The sequence below is a fragment of the Terrapene carolina genome, unplaced genomic scaffold (genome assembly GCF_002925995.2).
Source record: "Terrapene carolina triunguis isolate 2854851 unplaced genomic scaffold, T_m_triunguis-2.0 Scaffold95, whole genome shotgun sequence".
Taxonomy (NCBI): domain Eukaryota; kingdom Metazoa; phylum Chordata; order Testudines; family Emydidae; genus Terrapene; species Terrapene triunguis.
The window spans coordinates 34,314,112-34,338,196 of NW_020664446.1; the positions used below are offsets into that span (position 1 = coordinate 34,314,112).

The following is a 24,085-nucleotide window of genomic DNA, read 5'->3' on the forward strand; positions in this document are numbered from 1 at the left end:
GGCTTTTTTAAACACCTAACTCTTGTTGAGGCTCAGATACCCCTATTGATAGAACATCCCTCCTCATCCCCACTAGACCAGAAACTATTGGATATGCAGTAAGAGAACTTGCATTCTTATATTAGATCGAACAATTAATACTGACACAGCTAACCCAGGGACATACACCAGGAGATGATGGAGTTTTTTATTTATTAATAGCAACAACGTCTTAAATCACAAATCATAACTCAAAGAATAAGTACACACAATGTATTGCCTTGATTATGTACCTGTTGCATGTTTTCCAAGTTAATCATACCATAACCTCCCAGTTTCTTGCTGTTAATAATATAAAAAGCCCCACAGTCTCCCTACAATGTTTTTAAGACAGGAGTATATCCCAGCAGGAACAGATTTAATTTTTCAGCATCTTAAACCCACTGAAAGAATCACCTAGGGCAACAAAACAGAAGTATATGAAATTTTTAACTGAAAGAACTGAAAACAGAACCAATAACTTCACTCACTTGAAAGCACCAAACAGCTGAGTCTGCTCACTGCTTGCTTGCAGCTGCATTACTGACTAAAGGAACTCACTCCTGGTAGTTAGCTAAGCCTAAACAGTAACACATATTTCAGTTTGTGCCTATTGGTTAGTAATTACCACATCGAAACTGCTCATGGAAATAGAGTATCTGAATTTTTAGTATGACTCTTGCTACAGTGTGGATTGGATGGAAAAGTTTATGAATACCCGGAAAGCTGAAATAAATCTTTCAATATGAGCTAATAAAACTTAGCACTTATGATCTTTTGATCCCTAAACATTACAAACATTAACAAATTAATTCTCACTACATCCCTACAAGGTAGGCTATTATTCCCATTTTGCAAATAGGAAACTTGAAAGAGAAGTTGAGTGAGGTCACCAGAGGCTATGAAGGGAATCATTCTCAAGCGCCAAAGTTAATTTTTTTTTGACCTAAGAACTTTGACAATCGCTTTAAAAGCTTTCCACTAAAAAACATGTGTTTTAAAAGCGATGAAAGAAATGCTATTGTCTGGAACTGGATGATTGTCATGAATCACCCACTGATAGACTATATGGCAGAGATTAAAACATTTCAAAGAAAGCGATCCCCTGCAGTATTACATGGGGTATGTACATGACTGCTTTTGTAGCTTCAAAACAGATTCCTCTTGGAAATGTATCTCAGCTTCCTGAGGTAGTTCCCTATTTATTGAAATTCACCAGCAGGTTGGAAAATACAGTAGAGTGACAAATGTAGTAAAATACAAGCCAGTCACCATAAAGCCTTTACTAATCCCATGATTAATAACTTTAAGGAAAGAAAACCATCCCTATTGCCGAGCACAAGAGAAGGATAAAATCATTCAACCTCAGGAACCACTGTGTAGCTTCAGGGATGCTTCTTCATCAGCTCAATGATTTTCACATACATGCGCTTAGCTGCATCAAGACCCCAGGTAAAATCTAGATGTTCCCATTCAGGAAAATGCTTGTGGTAAATGAGATTAGTAATTCGACCGAGTAATGCGGCCACGTCCTTTGGATCTGCAAACAAGTCATGTCCACCACTCCAAACAGCAATGGGCATTTTCAGTTCTTCTATCTTGTATATAGGAGGGGTAGGCTGGCAAAAAGGGAAATGGATGGATTAGAAATGAAAACCTGTAAAGCTATGCCAATTTTTTAACAAACAAATTCTGGAGAGACAGAGGCCTATTTTCTTGCTTTCACATTCTGCTAAAATAAAAATAGTAATAATAAAACCTGCTTTCTTGGTCCCTTTTTCATCCCGTTAATTGCAGCAACCCTATTCCTGGATTTTTGCATAATAAAGGAATGAAAATTCTCCAGCAATTTGATATCTGGATTAGGGATAAACCTTAAAATTAGAGTGATCAATTTCAAAAGATTAATAACCATGCTTATCATACAGGTGTTAAAGTACATTGGTTCATGTTATACATTTTGTAAGAAAATATATTTGTATCATCTTAATATATCCTAACATTCTATTCACATTTTATAGGACTGCGATGCATTGAGAAAAATACAAACCATTTTATTTCTTATGCTCCATTTGTCCATAAACCAGACTGTTGCAGCTTATTGCTAATTAAAATGGGACATTTTAGACCCCTTTTTTTTATCCATAGGCTTTTCTTTGGTACTCATAATCACAGTACCTCACAAACCTTAATGAATTCATCCTCACAGCAATCCTATAAGGAAGTATTCTTATTAATCTCAATTTACCAATGGGAAAGTGGAGCAGAGGGAGACATTAAGTGCATTGCTCAAGATCATACAGGAAATCTGTGAATTTGGGTCTCCTTAGTCTGAATCAATTGCCTTAACCACAGAACTGTCATTCCTCCCTGTAGTTACACACACACGACTCTTTTAAATTTACCTTTGGTAGCAAAGGATGTGTGCTCACATTGCTTTGGTTTTAAATGGTATATTTAGGAAGTATCGTTGCCACAGCCAAAATGGATTCTTCACTTTCTGTTAAAAGATGCAGTATGCAAGGATAGCATCAAAAGACACTTCTATCTGGCAGGGTATTACCATCTTAGAGGATGAACCTCCTCACACAACTCAGGGCATGTGATTTCTGGGGATTTCCTTCAACTGAAAGACAATTCTGTCTTATTTGTTAACAATCAAAGCAAATCTATTACATTTATTAAAGAATTGCCAAATCAGATGGGTGTTTTGTGAGTGAATGTAGTATGTCTGAGTGTTGCTGTATGCATACTTGATGCACTAGTTTCTCCATAACAATAATCCTCTCATCTCCGGGATTTTGTTTTGTTTTTTGAACCATCCTCTAATTTTGCCTTTCCCAATGAGACACTGCCAATAGTCTAGCAGCTACTAACAGGTCAGAGATTCATTCTTTTGCCTGTGACCATTCCCACTGGAAAATCCCAGGAGAATTATCAAAGGATCATTTGGTAATAAATCTCCATCCATTTGTAATATTTGGTTATGTATCTTAACCTTTAATAATTGGACATGTCCACATATATGCATAAAATCACCTTTCTCCACAGTTTCACCCACAACTATCCAAACACAATCTATTTATATATACTTTTTAACCTCACTGATGTAAGGTACCATTGACACATCTTATAGAAATTTTCCTTTATAGTACTAAAACTTGAGGTTTCCAGTCCTCAATATTTTTATTTTTCTTCAAAGCTCACAGCATTTTTCAACAAGTATGTTAGTAAAGTATGTTAACCTACCTGATTGTATTTCTCCATGTTCTTTTCCTTACAGCCATAGTCATAAGCTTGCAATTGCTTTGAATGCAATACCTATTAATTATATAATATAAAGAGATATAACTATAGTGAAAGTCTGGATAGCTCAGGGGATAGAGAGCAGAATACAGCATCTTTCATCCTGTTAAAACTTTGAGCCAAATGTTGCTCTCACGTTGTTCTGGTGGTTAACTACCCTCACTTTTAGAAATGTGTACTTTACTTCTAACCCAAGTGTATCTCTCTTCAATTTCCAGCCATTGGATCATATTACACCTCTGTCCACTAGATTAAAGAGCCAACTGCTATCAGAATTCTCCTTCCTATGTAAGTATTTATAGATACTGAACTGAAGGACTTTAAGGAACCAAATAGTAGGCCAGATTGCTCCTTTGTGTGACTCCAATGACTTCAGTTGTTATACCTGAGAGAAATTTGAACCATTAATGTAAATATGGAGTAACTCCACTGACTTCAGTTACTCCAGATTTACACCTAGTGTAAGTGAGATCAGAATCAGGCCCATTGTGTTTACCAGTCTTGGCTATTTTCAGTTAGTTAGATAGATATGTATGCAATTGGTATATTAACATTTATATTGCAGTAGTGCCTAGAGGCTAGCCAGCTCAGAGGCCCTTGGCGCTAAGAATTGTATAAGCATGTAGGAAGTTACAGCTGCTGTCCCCCACAGAGGGGCATATTTTGCATCTTAATCTAGAAAGAATGCAGGAAAACAATTTTTATCCTAAGGGTGGTGAACCAGCCATTTGTGATAATTGCTTGACTATTCTGGGCTCAGTTGAAATCAAGGAGACTACTCACATAGTAAGGTACTACGACCCAATGAAATAAGGGTGGCAGAATCATGGCCTCTTTGATTAGGCAAGGTCACTAACAGTTTGTATTTCTATTTGGGAGATAAGATATGTAAGACGATTTTATCAAAATTCCTTGTACTGACCCATTTAAGTTCTTACTGACCGTATGGAGATTGTTTTAAAAGATTTTGCCATTTTTAAGAGAAAATTCAAGAAATTATCAGTCTGATTCTACAGCAACCTTGTTACCTCTTCCTTTTAGGTTTAAGGTTTAAATTCTGGTAATGTATATTAATGGCATTCCAGCTGACGTCAATTTTTAATGAAAAGCCAAAGATCACATAAGGAGCACTATACATTACATCTGAATTCTATTATTTGTAATAGAGGAAAACAAGGATACTTATTTGCAGTTTCAGATCAAAATCTTTAGAATGTGCCAGCTTTGTTCTATGCATAATGGGCTGGATCCCGCACCATTGATTTCCAACTGGTACACAATCAATCCCAGTCAGGTAATGGTGAGAGCAGGGGTAAAAAATTTTAAAGCACCTAAGTGACTTAGGAACCCCAAGTCTCATTTTCACAAGTGATTTGGGGCCAGATTTTTACAGATATTTGAAATCAGTGGGAATTCGACACCTCGGACCTTAACACCTTCAAATTACATGGAATATGCTCTATTTCACTTATACAGCTTTCAAATAAAAATGTTTTCAACTATAAAAAAACTAAGCGTGCAAGCTCCTGACCCTAATGTCCAATTCCTAAATGCATAACGTGTCATGAAGAAATCTCAGTACCTGATATCAAGGGGTTAAGGCTTTTGTAAAAATTGTTGTGATAAACAACACTCTGTCTAGCAAAAGTAAATGATAATTTGTGATAAGACAAGTTGGGCAAGTCTCTAAGGCCTGGATCCACAAAGAAACTTGGGTGATGTAATGCCTAGCTGTTAAGTTCCTAGAAAATCACTGGACCAACACCATGAACCACGTAGCCTGAGTTACGCGTCTTCTGCTCCTATGCAAGGAATGTGAGGAGCAGGCTTCTAAGAATGTGATCTACAAAAGCCAGTACATTAGCTAGGGAGCCACCTAAGTTAGCCAATGGAAGATGCTGATGGAAGAGGTATGTTCTAAGCCCGGCTCCTCTCTCAGAGATAGATACCTAAATCCAGCCTATCGCTGCCTGCGATTCACAGCTGGGAAGCCACTGCCTGGAATCAGGTAGCTTAGGTGCCTAAGTCATTTCTTGTGAGAATGTTAGATGCCTGCTTTGTTCCACACCAAACCTAGCAGGTGGTGGTGCCCACTGTATAACTTTGGATAGGCGACTCACTTGCAATATGGGAGCCCCAGGTTCAGTTCCCCCCTCTGCCTGTGGGGGCAGGAGCATTTCAATGGGGTCTCCTACCTCTCAGGAGGGTTCTCTAACCACTGAGTTATAGGATATCTAATGGGAGCTCCCTCAGTCTCTCCTGTTGTAGCTGTTCCACTATGGATAACTACTTAAAGACAGAGAGTCCTGTGGCACCTTTAAGACTAACAGATGTATTGGAGCATAAGCTTTCGTGGGTGAATACCCACTTCGTCAGACGCATGTAATGGAAATTTCGAGAGGCAGGTATAAATATGCAGGCAAGAATCAGGCTGGAGATAACGAGGTTAGTTCAATCAACCCACCAACCTTAAGCATATTCTCACCAGCAACCACACACCGCACCATAATAACTCTAACTCAGGAACCAATCCATGCAACAAACCTCGATGCCAACTCTGCCCACATATCTACACCAGCAATTCCATCACAGGACCTAACCAGATCAGCTACAACATCATCAGTTCATTCACCTGCACGTCCACTAATGTTATATATGCCATCATGTGCCAGCAATGCCCCTCTGCTATGTACATTGGCCAAACTGGACAGTCACTACGTAAAAGGATAAATGGACACAAGTCAGATATCAGGAATGGCAATATACAAAAACCTGTAGGAGAACACTTCAACCTCCCTGGCCACACAATAGCAGATGTTAAGGTAGCCATCTTACAGCAAAAAAAAACTTCAGGACCAGACTCCAAAGAGAAACTGCTGAGCTTCAGTTCATTTGCAAATTTGACACCATCAGATCAGGATTAAACAAAGACTGTGAATGGCTAACCAACTACAAAAGCAGTTTCTCCTCCCTTGGTGTTCACACCTCAACTGCTAGCAGAGGATCTCACCCTCCCTGATTGAACTAACCTCGTTATCTCCAGCCTGATTCTTGCCTGCATATTTATACCTTTCTCTGGAAATTTCCATTACATTGCGTCTGACGAAGTGGGTATTCACCCACGAAAGCTTATGCTCCAATACATCTGTTAGTCTTAAAGGTGCCACAGGACTCTCTGTTGCTTTTTAAAGATCCAGACTAACATGGCTACCCCTCTGATACTTAAAGACAGGCACAAAGAGAGTGAGAATAACTCTGTAGCCTGGTGGTTAGAGCAAGCAGCTGTGGGGTGGGACACCGAGGATCCACTCCTCCTGCTCCAATGACTTTCATGGGAAGAACTTCAACAGGAGAGATTGAGAGAGACCCACATCAGGCTATCCCATTGCCCAGCCGTTAGAGCACTCTTCTGTTTAAAACCTTTCCCCCCCGATCAGGCCTGAGTGAATGTTCCAACCACTGAATTAGAAGGTGGGCTCTACCTCTTCACCAGTTTTGGAACAGAACCTGATCCAACAGGCAGCCTCTGAGCTTGTCCACTGGATCAGGCCCTGCAGGCAAGACAGGTAGGTGAACATCTTCCCCATTTGTGGCTCACTCTGGAGCTTATATGGGAGATAGGCATCCGGGACCTAGAATGAGGAAGCCGCACGCATACCCAGAGACAGCAACATACGTGCATAGGGAACTTTCACACTGAAGACTTAGGTGCTGAGTGAGTTTAGACACCTACAGGGTCAGGCAGCAGCTAAGCAGGAGTTCTGTGGATCACAGAGGAGCCTAACATTGGGTCTTAGGCACCTACATACCTTTATGGATCTAGGCCTAGCACAGTAGCCCTGACTTTGTTTCACAGTATCAAGTACACTTATACTACATAAAATACACAGCAGTTACAAGTCAAAAGCTGAGAAATACCTGGCGCCAATGTAAGATATTCTGTACAGATGTTCCAGCAGGCGAATGTCCAACGTACATAGCTAACCGACTCTGAAAAGAAAACATTTACTAATTGTTATCAATGTGGGATCCATTTGGTTAGACTCAGACTCATAGACTTTAAGGCCAAAAGGGACCATCATGATCATCTCGTCTGACCTCCTGCATGTTATTGGCTACAGAACCTCACCCACCCCACTCCTGTAATAGACCCAGAACCTCTGGCTCAGTTTCTGAAGTCCTCAAATCAGGGTTTAAAGACTTCAAGTTACAAGAGAATCCACCCACATTTACTCTAAGGGTTTGTCTATACTACCCGCCGGATCGGCAGGCAGTGATTGATCCAGCAGGGGTCAATTTATCGCGTCTAGACTAGACACGATAAATCGACCCGCGAGCGCTCTCCCGTTGACTCCTGTACTCCACCAGCGTGAGAGGCGCAGGCAGAGTCGACGGGGGAGCGGCAGCAGTCGACTCACCGCAGTGAAGACACCGCAGTGAGTAGATCTAAGTACGTCGATTTCAGCTACATTATTCCCGTAGCTGAAGTTGCATAACTTAGATCGATCCCTCTCCCCCTCCCCCCCAGTATGTAGACCAGGGCTGATTTATGCCAGCAAGTGACCCATGCCACATGCTGCATTAAGAAGGCAAACCCCCACTCCCAGGTTTCTAAAGCTAGAAAGCACCAGTTTCACCACTGAATGAAAAAAGATGAGAACACGTTACCCTTAAAATATAAAAACAGGGAACTTATGAACAAGTCTACAAAATAATTGACTTAATGCTAAGAATTTACAGGTGGCATTTTGGCCACTAGAGGGAATCCCTGTTATGTGAAGTCACTATTACTGAATAAACACAGTTTCTGTGATAAAAATAATTTTAAATGAATATAAAAACTAGAGTTTTCAAAACAGGTACATGCCTGACCTCATAAAAAAATCCCATATACATATATATTTAATAACAAAGACTTAATTAACTATGTGTTTTACTTTTTCCACGAATAAGGAAGAAAAATATTTTTTATGTATATATATATTTTTTCTAGCTATATTAGTACACTCAAAGACAATTACTTAATATTGTGAGACAATAACTTATATTTTCCATCAAATTTGGTTCTGGATTGAGAGTCACATTACTGACATACCCAATGTCAGAAAAAGAATTAATTGTTTAACTTCACCATTTAGAAAGGCTAGCCCTTTCCTGATATGGCTGTTTTAAATCGCTATAACATCTTTCTGTGGTTAATTTTTTATATTGAACTTATGAAATGTTTTAGGTCAGAGACAGACCTTGGTAGGGTTTATTTTATAATTTGGCTTTAAGACACTACCATGATTCTGATTATTAGCCTTATGGGGAGAGAAAATTGTTTCATTCTTTACATGAGTTTAGTTACAGTAAACTTTGGAGAGGCACAGTTTCTTCCTGCTTCCTTCAGAGCACAGTACATTTGCCCTCCCCCTGCCCCCATACAGCTCAGCTGGCTGGTATATGCAGGGATGGAGCATGGAACTATGGTTCCACCCACTCCACACACCTCCTTAACTTCTAGCTCATGAAGGGAAGAAAGCATTGGGCATGCAGACCCAGACACCTTCTTCTTACCCTTGTGCCTTACACACATGATCCAAGCAAGACTAAGATGCCACACGAGCAGAAGGGGATGGAGTGTTTTTTCCCCCCTCCTCCTCCTCCATGGTCACATAGCCTGAGGGCAAGAATGAGCCCACGGATAGACAGGATAAAGGTAAAATGAATCTTAGATTAAGAAAAGAGAGCAAGTATTATGGACATGTCATTTACAGGTTAAAATTAGAGAATGGTCCAGTTGCCAAATTGGCTCTGGATCTTTAACACCTTGCAGTTGGGTGTTCAGATCCAGGGGCTTGTATCAACCAGATAGGGACATTTGTGAAATCTGGATCCAGGATTGGATTCAGACGCTCACCCCAACTTGCTTTGGTAGGTTTGAACCTAGTGTTCTGGTTGATCCCATCACTAGTTAAAAGCCACCTTGGCATTGGTCAAAGTCACCAAGAAGCTCTTATTCCCTCAGAACATCACTGAGTTAGGCCAAGTACTAGGGATATATTTCCCACATAAAAGTAGCTATGTGCCATACACACAGGACACAAACACTATTTACCTCAGAAATTATTTTAGCATTATTTGTTTTAAATAGTCTGGTCCATACTTACCATATTTAAGTTTTGCTCATTACGCCCAGCCACAAAAGAGAGGAAACATGCACAAAACTTATCCAGCGTGGTACACAATAGGATAACAGGCTTTTTCAGATGTTCATTCTGAGGAAAGATTCCTTTAGTTCCTAATACAGTCTGAAAAGAAAATTATTCAGTAGCTGTCTCATTGCAGTTCCATTTCATACAGATGTGTTGCCACCTTACTCTCGAATATGAGCTAAGTATTCAGAGCTTGATGAAACCCTCTGCCATTCTGTAATACTTCAGCCCTAATCCTGACCTTTCTTAGTTTATGGAGTGATAATCATGAAGGAAATTCTCTATCCATTCCCAAGTCAATGACCTCTGTTTCAGAATATATTTCAGTTGGTTGTAAGCCTGATTACAGAACATAGCAGTCTTCTTCATTGCCACTAACACTCACCATATACAAGCAAGCAAAGTATTACTCTGTATCCTCTCATTGCTCTAGTTCTAAAGGAGCATGTGAGACAGAGAGCCCTGGAGTCTGATGTTCTTTAGCCTCAGAACAGATACAGCACAAACCGTATACAAGCTTCTCTACTCTGCCCTAACCATATAGAATTCCCAGAAAAAAATTATACTAAACTGGAGTTAAGGCTGAGAGCAATAATTTAAAGGTAAAAACATTTCAGAGATGTTGTAATTATCCCCAAAACAAGATTTTCAAGTCTAGGAAATTCAGAATTCAGGCTACACTTTAGAGAAATCCAAACATGTTAAGGTATAGCAATGCAAATTTAAGGCACACAAACGGCTCTGCCATGTAGTGATGCCATGCAATAACTATCAGAAGAAGTGAGGTTTTTACTCACGAAAGCTTATGCCCAAATAAATCTGTTAGTCTTTAAGGTGCCACCAGACTCCTTGTTGTTTTTATGCAATAACTATGTACACCTCTACCCCAATATAACGCGACCCGATATAACACGAATTTGGATATAATGCGGTAAAGCAGTGCTCCGGGGGGGGGGGGGCTGCGCACTCCGGCAGATCAAAGCAAGTTCGATGTAACATGGTTTCACCTATAACGCGGTAAGATTTTTTGGCTCCCAAGGACAGTTATATCGGGGTAGAGGTGTATTTATAGTTCGTCCATAATAGTGTTTGTTTTCCCAGATTAGATTAGATTGATTTTTAAGACACATTGTACAATTTTTGGGGTGAGGAGGTGGAGGAAGTGGGACTTATAGTTTGTAAAGCTGGAACCCGGAGTAGAGGGCGGGCCCGGGTTCCCCCCAAACCTCCCAATTGACCTGGACTGTGGGTTCTTCCAGAGGGAAAGGTCTCTGGGCTGTTCCCCAACCCACATGGGGAATCTCTGAGGCAAGAAAATCCGCCAATAAGCACAGGACCCACCAAGATAGAGGAGGAACTTTGTCACAGTATGTATGTACATGCTGGCCAAAGGGGGCAGTTCTCATGGGGCCCCAGGAACAGCTGTTCCTGTGTAACTTTTACCTCCCCCCATAAACAGGGAAATAGAATTCTAAATTGTCATGGCTGTAGGACTAGCTGCACCTCTGTCCCATGTCTGGTCTCTCTGGGTGCACCTTTCAGGTTTCAGGCCTCATGACTTTTTTCTGTCATGGGACATAATTTTATAATTCTCCCACTCTTAGACTTGGCCCTGGGCTACAGTCCTCTGCATATCAACCATGGGTATCAAGTGGTTCTGACTGGATTTGGGCACCTGCAATTCTTCCCTTCAGGAGTCTGTGATTAGTGATGTACAGTGACCAGCCTTCTTAGACAAAAGGATTTATTTATTTTGCAGTAGGAACAAGGCTTTTAGAGAAAAATGATTTTAAAACCATCTATAAGCATATCTATCTTACGTATAGGCTTGCCATCCTGGGATGATAAGTAGGCAGGCCAGGGTCCTGTGTCCCAGGGTCCCAGTAAGGTCCTTGTTCCCCTACCACTTCTCTCTTTAAAACTGCTATAGTTCTTTTGTTCTTCTAGGCTCAGAAGGTGATCGAAGTAAAATCCTCAGAGGCAATAGGATTGCAACTGTCTCCTAACAACTCTTGAGTGTTTGTTGAGGGGTGAATTGTCTTGAGCCATTCTTTTCTTTCCTGCCTGTTTTTCCACACAGACTCTTGTTGAGTTAAACCAATATAGTCACTCAGAAAACACCCCAATAAACAGGCCAACATGCAATATTCATTAATCATTGTAGAGCAGCTCCAAGTCCATCATAGAAATATTTGAATAATCAAATATTCAGGGCCAGATTTTCAGCTGTGCTGAGTTTACTTTCCAGTTCCACCTAACTCTTCTAGCCCCTGACATGCCCCCCAGTAGAAAGGGAGCACGGGGTACACAGCAGCTCTGCACCACCCAAGGATTCCCGGAGAAATTCGTGGCTATTCCTTTCAGGCAGAGCAGATCAGGTGGAGTTGAAGCCAACAATCTGTCCCTATAGGTGGAGGAATGACATACCTTGAGAAGTGTTTCAGGAAGATAGGCAAACTTTATCGCAGGGCTTTTGGCAAATGTAATTGTGGCTACCGGCCCCAAGGCAAAGAACATTTTTATTCTTTGAGCCAAGTCTGGCCTAATGGAAAATGCTACAAAACCTGGGAAAATACAAATTATTTTGTATTATTACAAAGCAATCATTCATAATTAAAATAAATTGTTACCATGCAGCAAACTGAAGGTTAAAAATTATAAGTAGCCTTTTATCTATTCAAATGCCATATAATCGTTCTCCAGGCCCACTGAAGTAGGACAAAAAGTAATGGGCTGAATCTGAAGCAATGGAGATTTAGGTTTGATATTAGGAAAAACTTCCTAACTATAAGGGTTGTTGAGCTCTGGAATAGGGTTCCTAGGGAGCTTGTGGAATATCTCCATCATTGGAGGTTCATAAGAACTGGCTGAACAAATACCTGTCAGGGATGATCTAGGTTTACTTGGTTCTGCCTCAGTGTAGGGGGCTGGACTTGATGACTTCTCAAGGTCCCTTACAGCCCTGTGATTCTATATTATCACAGCAAAATGTTCATCCTAAATCTCCATTTAGTCTTCATTGGGAAAAATTAAGTTTTGGGGTATTGTTCAGATGGATTCAGGTGGCCATGAGTCAGGTTATAGTTTCAACTCATTTTGATGTAGAACCAAATTTTCTATTAACCAGATTTCTTGATGATTCCAGAATCTTTCCTATCAAGTTTCCAAAATTCCCATAAAATATTTTCTGAGTTTTGATGCTCAGTTTCTAAAGCACTATGTATAGGGTTGTAAATTTACAAGAGTACTGTAATATAATTCTCAGGAGGTTTGGATTTGCATTTGATTTTTTTTACATTTAACCCTTAGAGCAGAGACCCTACCTATATAACTTGCAGATTATTTAATTGTTCACATACAAAACTATCTTTAAAAGACTATTAAAACTGTGACTTAAATTCACAAGGGCAGGCAAATGTTCAGATAAAAAAGAAACACACTATACTGTGAGTACTCACACAATTCCACAGTGTTTTAAAGAGCAATTAAAATGGCCTTAACAATGCCTATGTATAGAAGATGTATAATACTATTTGTATTCTAAGGCTGGGATTTTCAAAGGTGCCTAGAATCATACAATATCAGGGTTGGAAGGGACCTCAGGAGGCCATCCATTCCAACCCCCAGACAGATTTTTACCCCAGTTTCCTAAATGGCCCCCTTAAGGACTGAACTCACAACTCTGGGTTTAGTAGGCCAATGCTCAAACCACTGAGCTATCCCTCTGCCAAAGGGAGTTAAGCACCCAACTCCTGTTTATGCCATTGAAAATCCCAGCCTAAATGTATGTTTTATCATTTTTGTCTTAAGATCCTAAGAATGTTCTTACTGGAGGAGGGAAAGGGATATTATGCAAAGAAGTGGTAACACTTCCTGCTCCCAACCACCTTTTTTTTTTTTTTTTTTTGTCTTTTCCCCAACTATTTTCCCTTTTTCAAATGGCAATGGTGCAACATGGCATACAAGCCTATATCCCCCATCCCACTGTCACCAATAGATCTTATGGGTAAACCAGGAACCCTCAAGCGACTGTAAATGAATCATGTCCCTCATTGCATTCATACACTAGGGACTGAGCTGACTTTCTGTACTGATGGTATGCACAGTAAACAATTTGTAAATATCGATTTAGTGGCTATACTACCAGCAATTTGTTTTTAAATAGCAGACCAAGCACACAATACCAAGCACACAAAATCCTGCATCAGGCCCCACTAAAATAAAAAGATTGGCTTGAAATTAAATAATGTTTAGGTTCTTTTTATTTGCCTTCTGTTGTTTGAGCCACAAGAGGTTGTGTTTTTGATCCTTTCTCCAAAACATGAGGGTTAGAAAAGTACTTTTTTTTTTTTTTTAAATCATGAAAGCTGAGCTTCTCGTATAATAGCATTGACTCCAGGAGCTGGCAACAAATATTGTGAGACTAGTAATAAATTCACAGGAGCTGGCAAAATTAGAATAAGCAAAGACACCAGGCAAGCTTTCACAGTGACCACCTGCTAAATAATAGGTTTTGATATCAACAAACCTTACCAAGGAAGTCTAAAAGGATGTCAGGAACCAATTTGTTTGCTTAGTTGAGACAAACAAAAATTGTTCTGAGAAAAGTTATCCAAACATTGACAATTTCAGTTTAGAAAGTATTTCTACCTTTAACTTTTAAGCTAGGGAGAAAAGGAGTTAATAACCGAAGTCCACATCCTGCTTTCACTATCCTGTGGGGATGTAAATAGGATGCGATGGTACACGAGCTTGCATTCCTTCACGTACCTAACGTTGTGCCTTCTGAATGGGCAACATAGTACAGCTCCTTTTGTCCCGTTTTATTCATGGCAAAGTAGAGAGCTGCTGGAATGTCATATTTACCCATCTCATCAAAACTAAAGAGAGGAAACACAAAAGGATTACATGCATTAATTACAATAGTCCCAACTACATTAGAATGCGCATTAGTAAATCTCAAGTTTGTTAGCTAAGTAAAACAGGAACTGTTCAATTATTAAGTCAAACCATTTAGAAGTTTGGGTTCTTTGCCTCACTTCAGAAAGTAAGGCAGCTCTGTCTCCAGAGATCAAGGCAGAAGCATGTCTGCTCAGGAGACCTAAGATTAGTGGGATGTGCCAGAGCACAAAGCCATGGGCCTTTCCCCATGTCCATGAGGAGCTACAGACAGGAAAACCCTTCAGTCTCATAGCAGTTCTGATACTTGGACTCTGAATAGGTGTTTTTTCCCCTCATTTGCTGCATTGCCATTGGTTGCCCATGCCACTTTATCCTGACTCTCTCCTATCACTGCAGCCCTTCAGCTGCCCAATCTCACTATCACTGTCCAGTATGCTTATCTTCCTTTTCGTCGTCCTCCCCTAACTCACCTCAGTATCCGCCTCCCTTTAACCACACCCTTCCCTTACTCCTTCAATCCCTCCCCACCATTCGTCTCCCACACTTCAGCCCCTGGGCATTTTTATCATCTTGTCCACCCTGCTTATCATTGTAGGCCACCTCCCATGCCTTGGGTCACTACCAATCTGGGCTAGGTATGAACTAATAATGTGAAATGGAAAGACTCCCCTATCCCATTATCTATCCCCCAGCCCAGCCAGTCTCCAAGGAACCAGCCAGTTCCATTTTTGGTAGTTCTCAATAATTCACTCTACCTGAACTCCCAGAACTTCTGTTGGTCAGGTTTAAGTGTCTTGTGTTTCATAGACCAAGTGTTCCCTCTGCTGTTTCCCATCCAAACATCAAAGCCAGCATCTGCTAGCACGAAGCCCAGGCTGTTGTTGTCCAGGTTTGAAATCCAGTGGGTAGCATCTCCTAGGAGTGGATGTTGCAAAAACACTACTGGCTTTTGCCCTGAAAAGGAAGAACATTTTATTAGGGCATGGCAGTAGCTACACAGAGGTGAAGGTTGCGTTACAGCGTTTGCTTTAACAGGTTGTTAAAGTCTCATTGAAATGGCAAAAACCAAAACATAGACTAGAAATGGAGCATGACTGGGTTTTTCATGCTGTTTTGATGAAAAATGAATCGATAGAGAAAGAGTAAGAGCTCAACATCACCTCTTTTGGCAATTCCCCACTGGACTGTGCCACTTTTTATACCCCTTTTGCAAGAAATCTAAAGTCCTGGGATCTGCTCTTTGCCCACATTGTTACTCCTCATGTGCGGATTCCAAGAATAGGAGTTATACATCAGTACTTTCTGTCTATGTATATTTTAGAGCTTTTGAATCAGAATGGCAATGTGTGTGTTTGTGTGACTTACAGAGAGGCAACAAAACAAATGCAAGAGCCTGTCCCCAAATATACCTGTAAATCTAGGGGAAAGGTCCTTGAGGGGGGCAAGAGGAGACCTGGGGTTCAAATCTCATCTATTCATAGTAATGTAGAACTGGAAGGGACCTTGAATCCAGTCCCCTGCCTTCACAGCAAGACCAAGTACCATCCCTGACAGATTATTTTGTCCCAGATCCCTAAATGGCCTCCTCAAAGATTGAACTCACTACCCTGCGTTTAGCAGGCCAATGCTTAAACCACTGAGCTATTCTCCCCCCCCTCATCTAAGTGTAGGTGAAATTCCTGTGTGTCACTGGGTGGCTGGCTCCTATAAATGAGCTATGCTGGAACTTCTGGTTACAGAGCAATTTCATGTTGTTTGTGTAATAAACCAGCTCCCAGGAGGTGCTATTGAGGCAAGAGAGCCTGTCATGGAGTTCTTGGGGTATCTGAAAGGAGAAACTGAGGCAGGCTGACCTGGATTGCTGAAGGGCACATGAGGTAGGGCTGCCCTTTCACACTATGCCACAAATCCCAAATTAGAAGACAGTTAGGAAGGAGTCTGGAGATCTAGAACCCAGATCTCTAATTAACGTGACAAACCCAACTGCATCACACTGTCACTCAGAGTGACTAAACCAGTTTGGATTATCTTTTCTCCAACTTCTGTAAACCACAGACCTTTCCCCAAAGCCAGGGATAGAACACAGGAGGCTACTGCTGACTAGTAAATAGTTATGTAAATCATTGGGAAAGTGTGTGTCAAGTCCTCCTCCACTGGTTGGTCTCCAAAAGGTGGGGCAGTTACTGCTGGAGCTCAACAGTAAAGGTCTAAAATAGGGATTGGAAGGCCTAACCCTTCAGACCCTGCTGCTGATCTATGTGGGAGGATGGCATTGTTGCATGTAAATCACACAGCGAAAAGATCTCTTTAAAATAGATCTTTGTACTGGAAAATGTGAGTAATCTGTAAATTAAAGTGTGACTCACCAACTGAAATGTGTATGTTGTCACACACTTTGCTTGTGTAACCCATTGCTCAGTGTGTCCTCTTTGACTCTCTGGACCCAATCCATAGAGCAGTGGTCACCAACCTGTCGATCGCGATCTCCGACGGCACAGCGGGGCTGCCACTAAGGCAAGCTCCATGCCTGCCCGGGCCCCACACCACTCCTGGAAGCAGCCAGCACGGACCCGGGGGCATGGGTCTCCCTCCGCGCGCTGCTCCTGCCTGCAAGCATCGCTCCCGCAGCTCCCATTGGCCAGGAACAAGGAGCTGTGGCCAATGGGAGCTGGGGGGGGGCAGTGCTTGCAGAGAGGGGCAGCATGTGGAGCCAGGTGCTGCCCGCACCCCCCCCCCCCCCCCCCCGCAGGGGCGCGTTGGCCCCTTCCGGGAGTGGCATGGGGCTGGTGTAGGCCAGGAGCCTGCCTTAGCGGCAGTCATGCTGCACCACCAACCAGGAGCCACCAGAGGTAAGTGCTGCCCAGCAGGAGGCTGCGCCCCAGCCCTGAGCCTCCTCCCCAGAGCCAGCACCCTGAACCCCCTCCTGCACCCTAAGCCCCAGCCCTGAGCCCCCTCCCCAGAGCCAACACCCCATACCCCCGCTGCATCCCAAACCCTCTCCAGCGCCCCAGCCCTGAACCCCATCCCAGAGCCAGCACCCCACCCCCTCCTGCACCCCAACACTCTGCCCCAGCCCGGAGCCCCCTTCTGCACCCAAACTTCTTTCCAGAGCTTGCACCCCTCACCCCCTCGTGCATCCCAACCCCCTGCCCGAGGCTCAGCCCAAAACTCCCTCTCACACTGTGAACCCCTCGGTCCCAGCCCAAAGCCCACACCCCCTACCCCAGCCCGGTGAAAGTGAGTGAGGGTGGGGGAGAGCGAGTGACGGAGGTTGGGAGATGGAGTGAGTGGGGCAGGACTTTGGGGAAAGGGCAGAGTAGATCCTAGGTTGCCTTTAAATTCAAAAAGTAATCTCGGGCATAAAAAGGTTGGAGACCACTGCCATAGAGAATGCAAGTCTGTGCTAGCTCTCAGCTTTACTCTTTAGTACAAGCTAAAGACTCATGCTTTTAGGTTATCAGTTCTATTGCAAGTGCTGGTCAAGATGGTGTCTATATCCCTTATTAGCATGTTTGAAGGTTGAAAAATATGCTTTGTGGTGGCAAAGAAATGAGCAGACCCGCTGCTGCAGCTACTTGTGGCTGTGTCCAATTTCCAGAAGTCCAAGAGAGATTATGGAGTATTTTGGGAATTGAGTGATGAGAGAGACTCCTTCACTGAGGTTCCTTCCAGCTGACAGGTTATTTCATCACTGCTAAACATGGAGACTTATTCTTGGTGTACTTATGCTGACTGATCTTGGCAGCATTCAGGCAGAATAACTTTCCAATTGCATGGAATGCGTGACTATCAGGTGTGCTGAACTGCTGATATAAAAGCACACGAGGTGACCATTAAGGTTTTGTGCTTGAGGAAGCTGGGGGATGTTGTAATTTTTGGAATCTGTTGGAGAAGGAAGTGAAAGCCTCATGGAGTGCTGGAGTCTGTTACACACATGGTAGGCAATAGGAAGGTGAAAAGCAATGTATGTGCATTTCCCTTCCTATTTCCATTCTTGAGAAGTTTTCGGTCGAAGGAGCGTGTTCTGCTGCAACCTTAACTGCCACTAAACAGAATTTTTGTTTGCAAATTTAACTAGAGCTTAAGTAACATGACACTCTGGCAGGTGTTACCTGGTGATGCTGACTCTTGGATAGACATGCAGTGTTGTTTTTAGTTTTGGTTATGTATAATTTTTGTGTCGCAACTAGAGCTGGTCAAAAAACAGAATTTCCATTCCGTGCAAAATTCTGAACAAATTTCATTCTATTTCAGAACAAAAAAAAAAAACAGAATTTCCAAATCTTCTGAAAGTAAATCTGAAAAAAAAATGTTTTAAAGTAATCCAGATATTTTTGAAAGAAATTGAGCTTGCAAGCCCAATCTCCAAGACTCTTGGCTCAGCCATGGCTCTCAGGGCTTCTAGGCTCCCTAGTCCTCCCTAGTCTTGCTTGGGCTTCCACGCTCCCAACTCCACAGCAGAGAACCTGAAAGATCTGAGAGCCTCCACCTCCATGGTAAGGAACCAGGGCTCCCAAGCTTCCAATTATGTGGCAGGGAGCCTGAAAGCCCTGGGATATTCCACATAGCCAGGATGACCCAGAGCCATGGAACCTGGACAACCAGGCTCTCCAGAAGCCCACCACATGAATCCAGTACAGTTTGCCGTAATGGAAAACCATGAAACATGCAGCTGCATATACTCGAGTGCAAATTAGGGGACTGTTTTTAGAAACTTGGCCCACCAACCCTTCTTTACTTCATACAAGTAAATCATACCTGTGTTCCCACGGTTCTTCCCACCAGGAATTCTGTTAAGGCTAAGGATATATCCATCTTCTGTTGTAACGTCATATTCCTCACTGGGGTATCCATGGTACCTGATAATTTCAGTCTGCAGGGAGCCAAATAAAGGCTTGTTTGTTTATATATATATATATCCATTTTTCACATCGTGTGCACTGAGGTCTCTTGGAGGAAACATTGGTCTCAATCCACATGTCCACTCGAGCTGTTGCTCAACACAGGAGGGAGAGGGAGAAAGTGCCACCTTTTTGCTCTTCCAGTTCCCAGGGCTGCTGGGGACTAGTTCATTTCCCCAGGGTTCTAATTATGCTAGCTGGTAACGGCCCGAAAGCAATCACTGAAGCACAGCAAAGCTCGGAGCCCTCCCTTTAACCCTGGGGGAAAGAGATGGCAAGGAAGGGCTGTTGATGCAATATGCTGTAACACCACAATAGAAGGGCACCTGTGATTCACCTGGGTAGAGCAGCCTCTACATCAGTGGTCACCAACCGATCGATCGCAATCGACTGGTCGATCCTAGAGGATCTCCCAGTCGATCACGATCTCCGGTGGTACAGCGGGGCTGCTGCTAAGGCAGGCTCCCTGTCTGCTCCGGCCCCACACTGATCCTGGAAGTGGCCAGAGTGGCCCTACAGCCCCAGGGATGGGGTGGCGGGGGCAGGAGTCTCCCTCCGTGCGCTGCTTCTGCCTGCAAGCATTGCCCCCACTGCTCCCATTGGCCAGGAACGGGGAGCTGTGGCCAGTGGGAGCTGGGGGGGGGTGTCAGTGCTTGCAGAGAGGGGCAGCGTGCGGAGCCACATGCCACCCGCCCCGTCCCCCCGGGGCCGCAGGGATGCATTGGCCCCTTCTGGGAGCGGCGTGGGACTGGGGTAGGCAGGGAGCCTGCCCTAGCAGCAGCCACGCTGCACCACCAACCAGGAGCCACCAGAGGTAAGTGCTGCCTGGCAGGAGGCCGCATCCCAACCCCCAGCCCTGAGCCCCCTCCCTGAGCACCCCAAGCCCCAGCCCTGAGCCCCCTCCTGGAGCCAGGACCCTGTACCCCCTCCTGCACCCCAACACTCTGCCCCAGCCCAGAGCCCCCTCCTGTACCCAGACTCCTTCCCAGAGCTGCACCCCTCACCCCCTCTTGCACCTCAACCCCCTGCCCCAGGCTCAGCCCAGAGCCCCCTCCCATACTGCAAACCCATCAGCCACAGCCCAGAGCCCATACCCCCTCCTGAACCCCGACCCCCTACCCCAGCCCGGTGAAAGTGAGTGGGGGGAGGAGGGGAGCGAGTGACGGAGAGGGGGGGGATGGAGTGGGTGGGGCGGGGCTTTGGGGAAGGAGGGACCTCAGGGAAGGGGCGGGGTAGATCCTGGCTTGCCCTTAAATTCAAAAAGTGATCTTGGGCGTAAAAAATTGGAGACCACTGCTCTAGACTACGTAGAGTCAGATTTCAATGCTGCATCCCTAAAAATTACGAAGAATTACAATCCGTTCTACACTTTATATCTAGGATTAGACCATCAGTTACATTCAAACATTGAAATCAAGAAAATATTGATTATATATATCTACTGTATTTTAGATTTTTCAGGAGTAGTCATCACCATAGTGCTGGTATCTAAGTACTAAATGGATTAGGGAGTTGGCTAAGGATTAAACGATACAGCTTGTTGAATAGAATTGGATTAATATGTTCTTTTCTGATTCATTTCACCCTTTTGGACATTTGAATAGTTGAATCCTTTTTGTGGTATTGCTCAGCACCAGAGATGGTCCAATACTAGTCTCTAATATATTTCGATTATTTATGAAATTGGTCAAGTGATATATTCACCAGATACTTTTTTCTACTATTTGACTGTATCTATTGAATATTCAGCAATCTATTAGCAGAAATGCTTTTCAGTACCGGGCTTATTTTCAAACAATGCCATGTTAGCTGGATTTGTGGGAAAAGAGCCAAGAAAATGTATAGTAAAAAAAAAGTGAATAGGGCAATAGCCTGACTCGTAGACAATTCATTCCCTCTTCATTCATAACCCTCTTGAAAAATGAGAGAAGATCAGTTTCCCTGGATGCTGGGAAGCAACATTCTACTTTTTAAAATGAGACAAGCAGCACAACCTGGATATATTTGTCTTGTTATTCAAGCTTTCTATATAGCTTTAGGAGCTTAGTGTTAAAGACGCTCCCTTAATGCTACAGTGCATAATAATACTTTTGCAAGAAATGCATGGGCTTTTAACTTGAAAAATAATGTAACAACTTACTCATAAAATGTCCCTTTAACCTGGAACAATTTAAAAATGATCCAGACAGCAGGTTTGTAGTTGAAGGTAGCCTGTATTGTCAGAACCCAGTTTTTGAGGGAAGATATTTAACTTCCTAGATGCTGTAGTGAGCATCCATGTTGTTACAGGGGAAGGGTTTAATTTATTTTAGATTGGAAAATAGTCTCCACTGGGGATCTGGCTGTCTGGCAGTCAAAATCCCCAAGGCCAAGTATGGAGGTCCTGAAATTCCTTTCCTGTCCCAGTGTACCAGGCATCTCCTCTCAGTCAAATCCCTTCTCAGCCCCCTGCAATTCCCACAAATACCAACCCTTGTCAGAGGAAGCTATCATCACCACCAGGGCCGGCTTTAGGACCTGCGGGGCCCGATTCGAATACCCGGCGGCGGTCCGGGTCTTCGGCAGGACTTCGGCGGCGGAGGGTCCTTCACTCGGCTCCAGGTCTTCCGCAGCACTGAAGGACCCTCCCCCCCCCCCCCCCCCCACCCGCCGCCGAAGACCCTGCGTGGACCCCCCGCCGCCGAAAACCCACCGAAGACCCGGAGCGGACCCCCCGCCGCCGAAGTGCCACTGAAGACCCGGAGCGGACTGCTGCCGGGTGAGTAAAAAAAAATTTAAAAGGCACCTAAGGGGCGGGGCCCTCTTAGGCGCAGGTGTGGGACCCTCTTAGGCGCGGGGCCCAATTCCGGGGAATCGGCCTAAAGCCAGCCCTGATCACCACAGTATTAACACCCTCTAAATAACTCTGACGGTGGCTTACAGCAGGATATATTTGTTCATATACATGGAGAGACTCCCACTGATTTCAGTAGGAACTGGATCAGGCCTTAAGCGCACTGCTCATAGACAATGTGAATCAGTGGCAGAGCTGGGTACAGAATTCAGGAGTCTTGACTCCCAGTACCCTAAAGCAACTACTTACCTGTCTTTTCAGCCAAAGGTGAGGTGGTAGCAGCACCAATCTAACATGCTGTCTTATTATGTGATTTTATGCAAGGTACATCTACTGGACACATGACCATAGTTTGTATTCATTGTGAACTGGACTCGAATAAAATTAATTTGGCATGCAGACCATTATCAGTGATGTTGTATTAGTAATAATGCAATCCATACTTTAAATAGAGAGAAAATTACATAACTTACAACATTCATAAAGCATTCTGGATCCACAGTAATCTTCTTTAGCATTTCTTCTCCATGTTTAATGTTCCATCTTATGAGTTCTTCTGAATATCTAATTCCTTGGAACAAATATGCCAACATAATAAACAGCTGCATCTTAGGCCTGTGTGAAACAATTCATTTATCGATTAATAGGAATTCTATGAACATACTGTATCTCTCTGCTTTAAAAAAAAGGCACTATTTACTTTTATAGCAAGAAAAAAGCCAAGAGTCTGATCTAGAAGTAAATACCCTAACCCTAACCCAACCTCCTGCCCTGCCCAGCCCAGCGCAGAATTTGAACAAGTGAAAAAACCTCATTGCCCACTGCTTACCTGTGGGAATGCTCTGAAGGGCTCTGGCCCAGGTGGACAGGGATCCATGCCTCCTGGCCATTTATTGCTCAGCCTCAGCCGCCCAGTCCCGCTTAGCTGGCCCTGGCCCTGAGGACAGGACAGCATAGGGTGCCTGCTGCCACAAGTGATCCAGCCCTCCCTGCAGCACACTGATTGACTGCACACATAGCATAAGGTTGGCTGGCCTACCTGCGTCTTTGTCTAGCCCTCCCACCTCCTACTTTGAAAAGGGATGATGGGGTGGGGCCCTGCTCCCCCCCTCTTCTGGCAACTTGCTCTAGCATCACACAGTGGGAGGAGGAGTTGTCCAATAAAGTCCCAAACTGAAATTCTCCTATGATCCAGGAGGAGTGAATACTGCCTGAATGAAGCATAAAGGTTTTGGAATGGTAAAAAACACTTTGCAAAATCACACTTCTAAGCACTTTCCATCTGATGACCTCAAAGCACCTAACCAAAACCAATGAATTTATACAAACTCCTGTGAGGCAGGCAAGTATTATTATCCCCGTTTTTCGGATGGAGAAACTGAGGCACGTGCTAATTAAGTCCCCATCCGCTGTCTTTTTAAATCAATGGAAAGACTCCCCTTGAGATCAAGTCTTAAATGATGGGGGCAATGTCACATTGCAAGTCTGTGATGGGGGGGCCATTAATAGAACCCCAGATCTTCACATTTCTAGCTCTGCTTTCAACACCAAGCCATGCTTCTTCCCTTAAATTTTACTTTCCATTTCTCTTATCTGGAAAACAAATGAGTCTCTTTGAAGGGACTCTTAATTGATTACTGAACAGGCTGTGCATGTAGGTAGTTGTATTTGTGGTACAGTAGAGTTCATAGAGGAATCATCCAACAACTCTGATTTCAACGTGATTCCTTGTTTCACACACAAATGATGTGTGATGAGTTCTATATGACTTGTGTCCTTTTAGAGAGACAAGGTGGTCCCCCCTGGACTATTATACCTGCCACCCATGAAGGTGGGTGAGGCAATAATATCGTTTATGGGACCAACTTCTGTTGGTGAGAGAGACAAGCTTTCCAAAAGCCCACCCTCTTTTAAAAGTGATCTGTCCT

At 43.4% G+C, this 24,085-nt stretch overlaps 1 protein-coding gene across 1 annotated transcript; it reads right to left on the reverse strand.

Moving 5' to 3' along the window:
• Nucleotides 1-1,403: 1,403 nt before the first annotated feature.
• On the reverse strand, nucleotides 1,404-22,798 carry LOC112120498 (lipase member M-like). The gene is made up of 9 exons (XM_029911390.1): nucleotides 22,631-22,798; nucleotides 19,182-19,296; nucleotides 15,179-15,377; nucleotides 14,292-14,401; nucleotides 11,949-12,085; nucleotides 9,477-9,617; nucleotides 7,243-7,314; nucleotides 3,268-3,339; nucleotides 1,404-1,637 (listed from the first exon to the last, which is right to left on the reverse strand). The coding sequence occupies exons 1-9, from the start codon at nucleotides 22,763-22,765 to the stop codon at nucleotides 1,404-1,406; spliced, it is 1,215 nt and encodes a 404-aa protein (XP_029767250.1). The 5' UTR covers nucleotides 22,766-22,798.
• Between the last annotated feature and the right edge of the window lie 1,287 nt (nucleotides 22,799-24,085).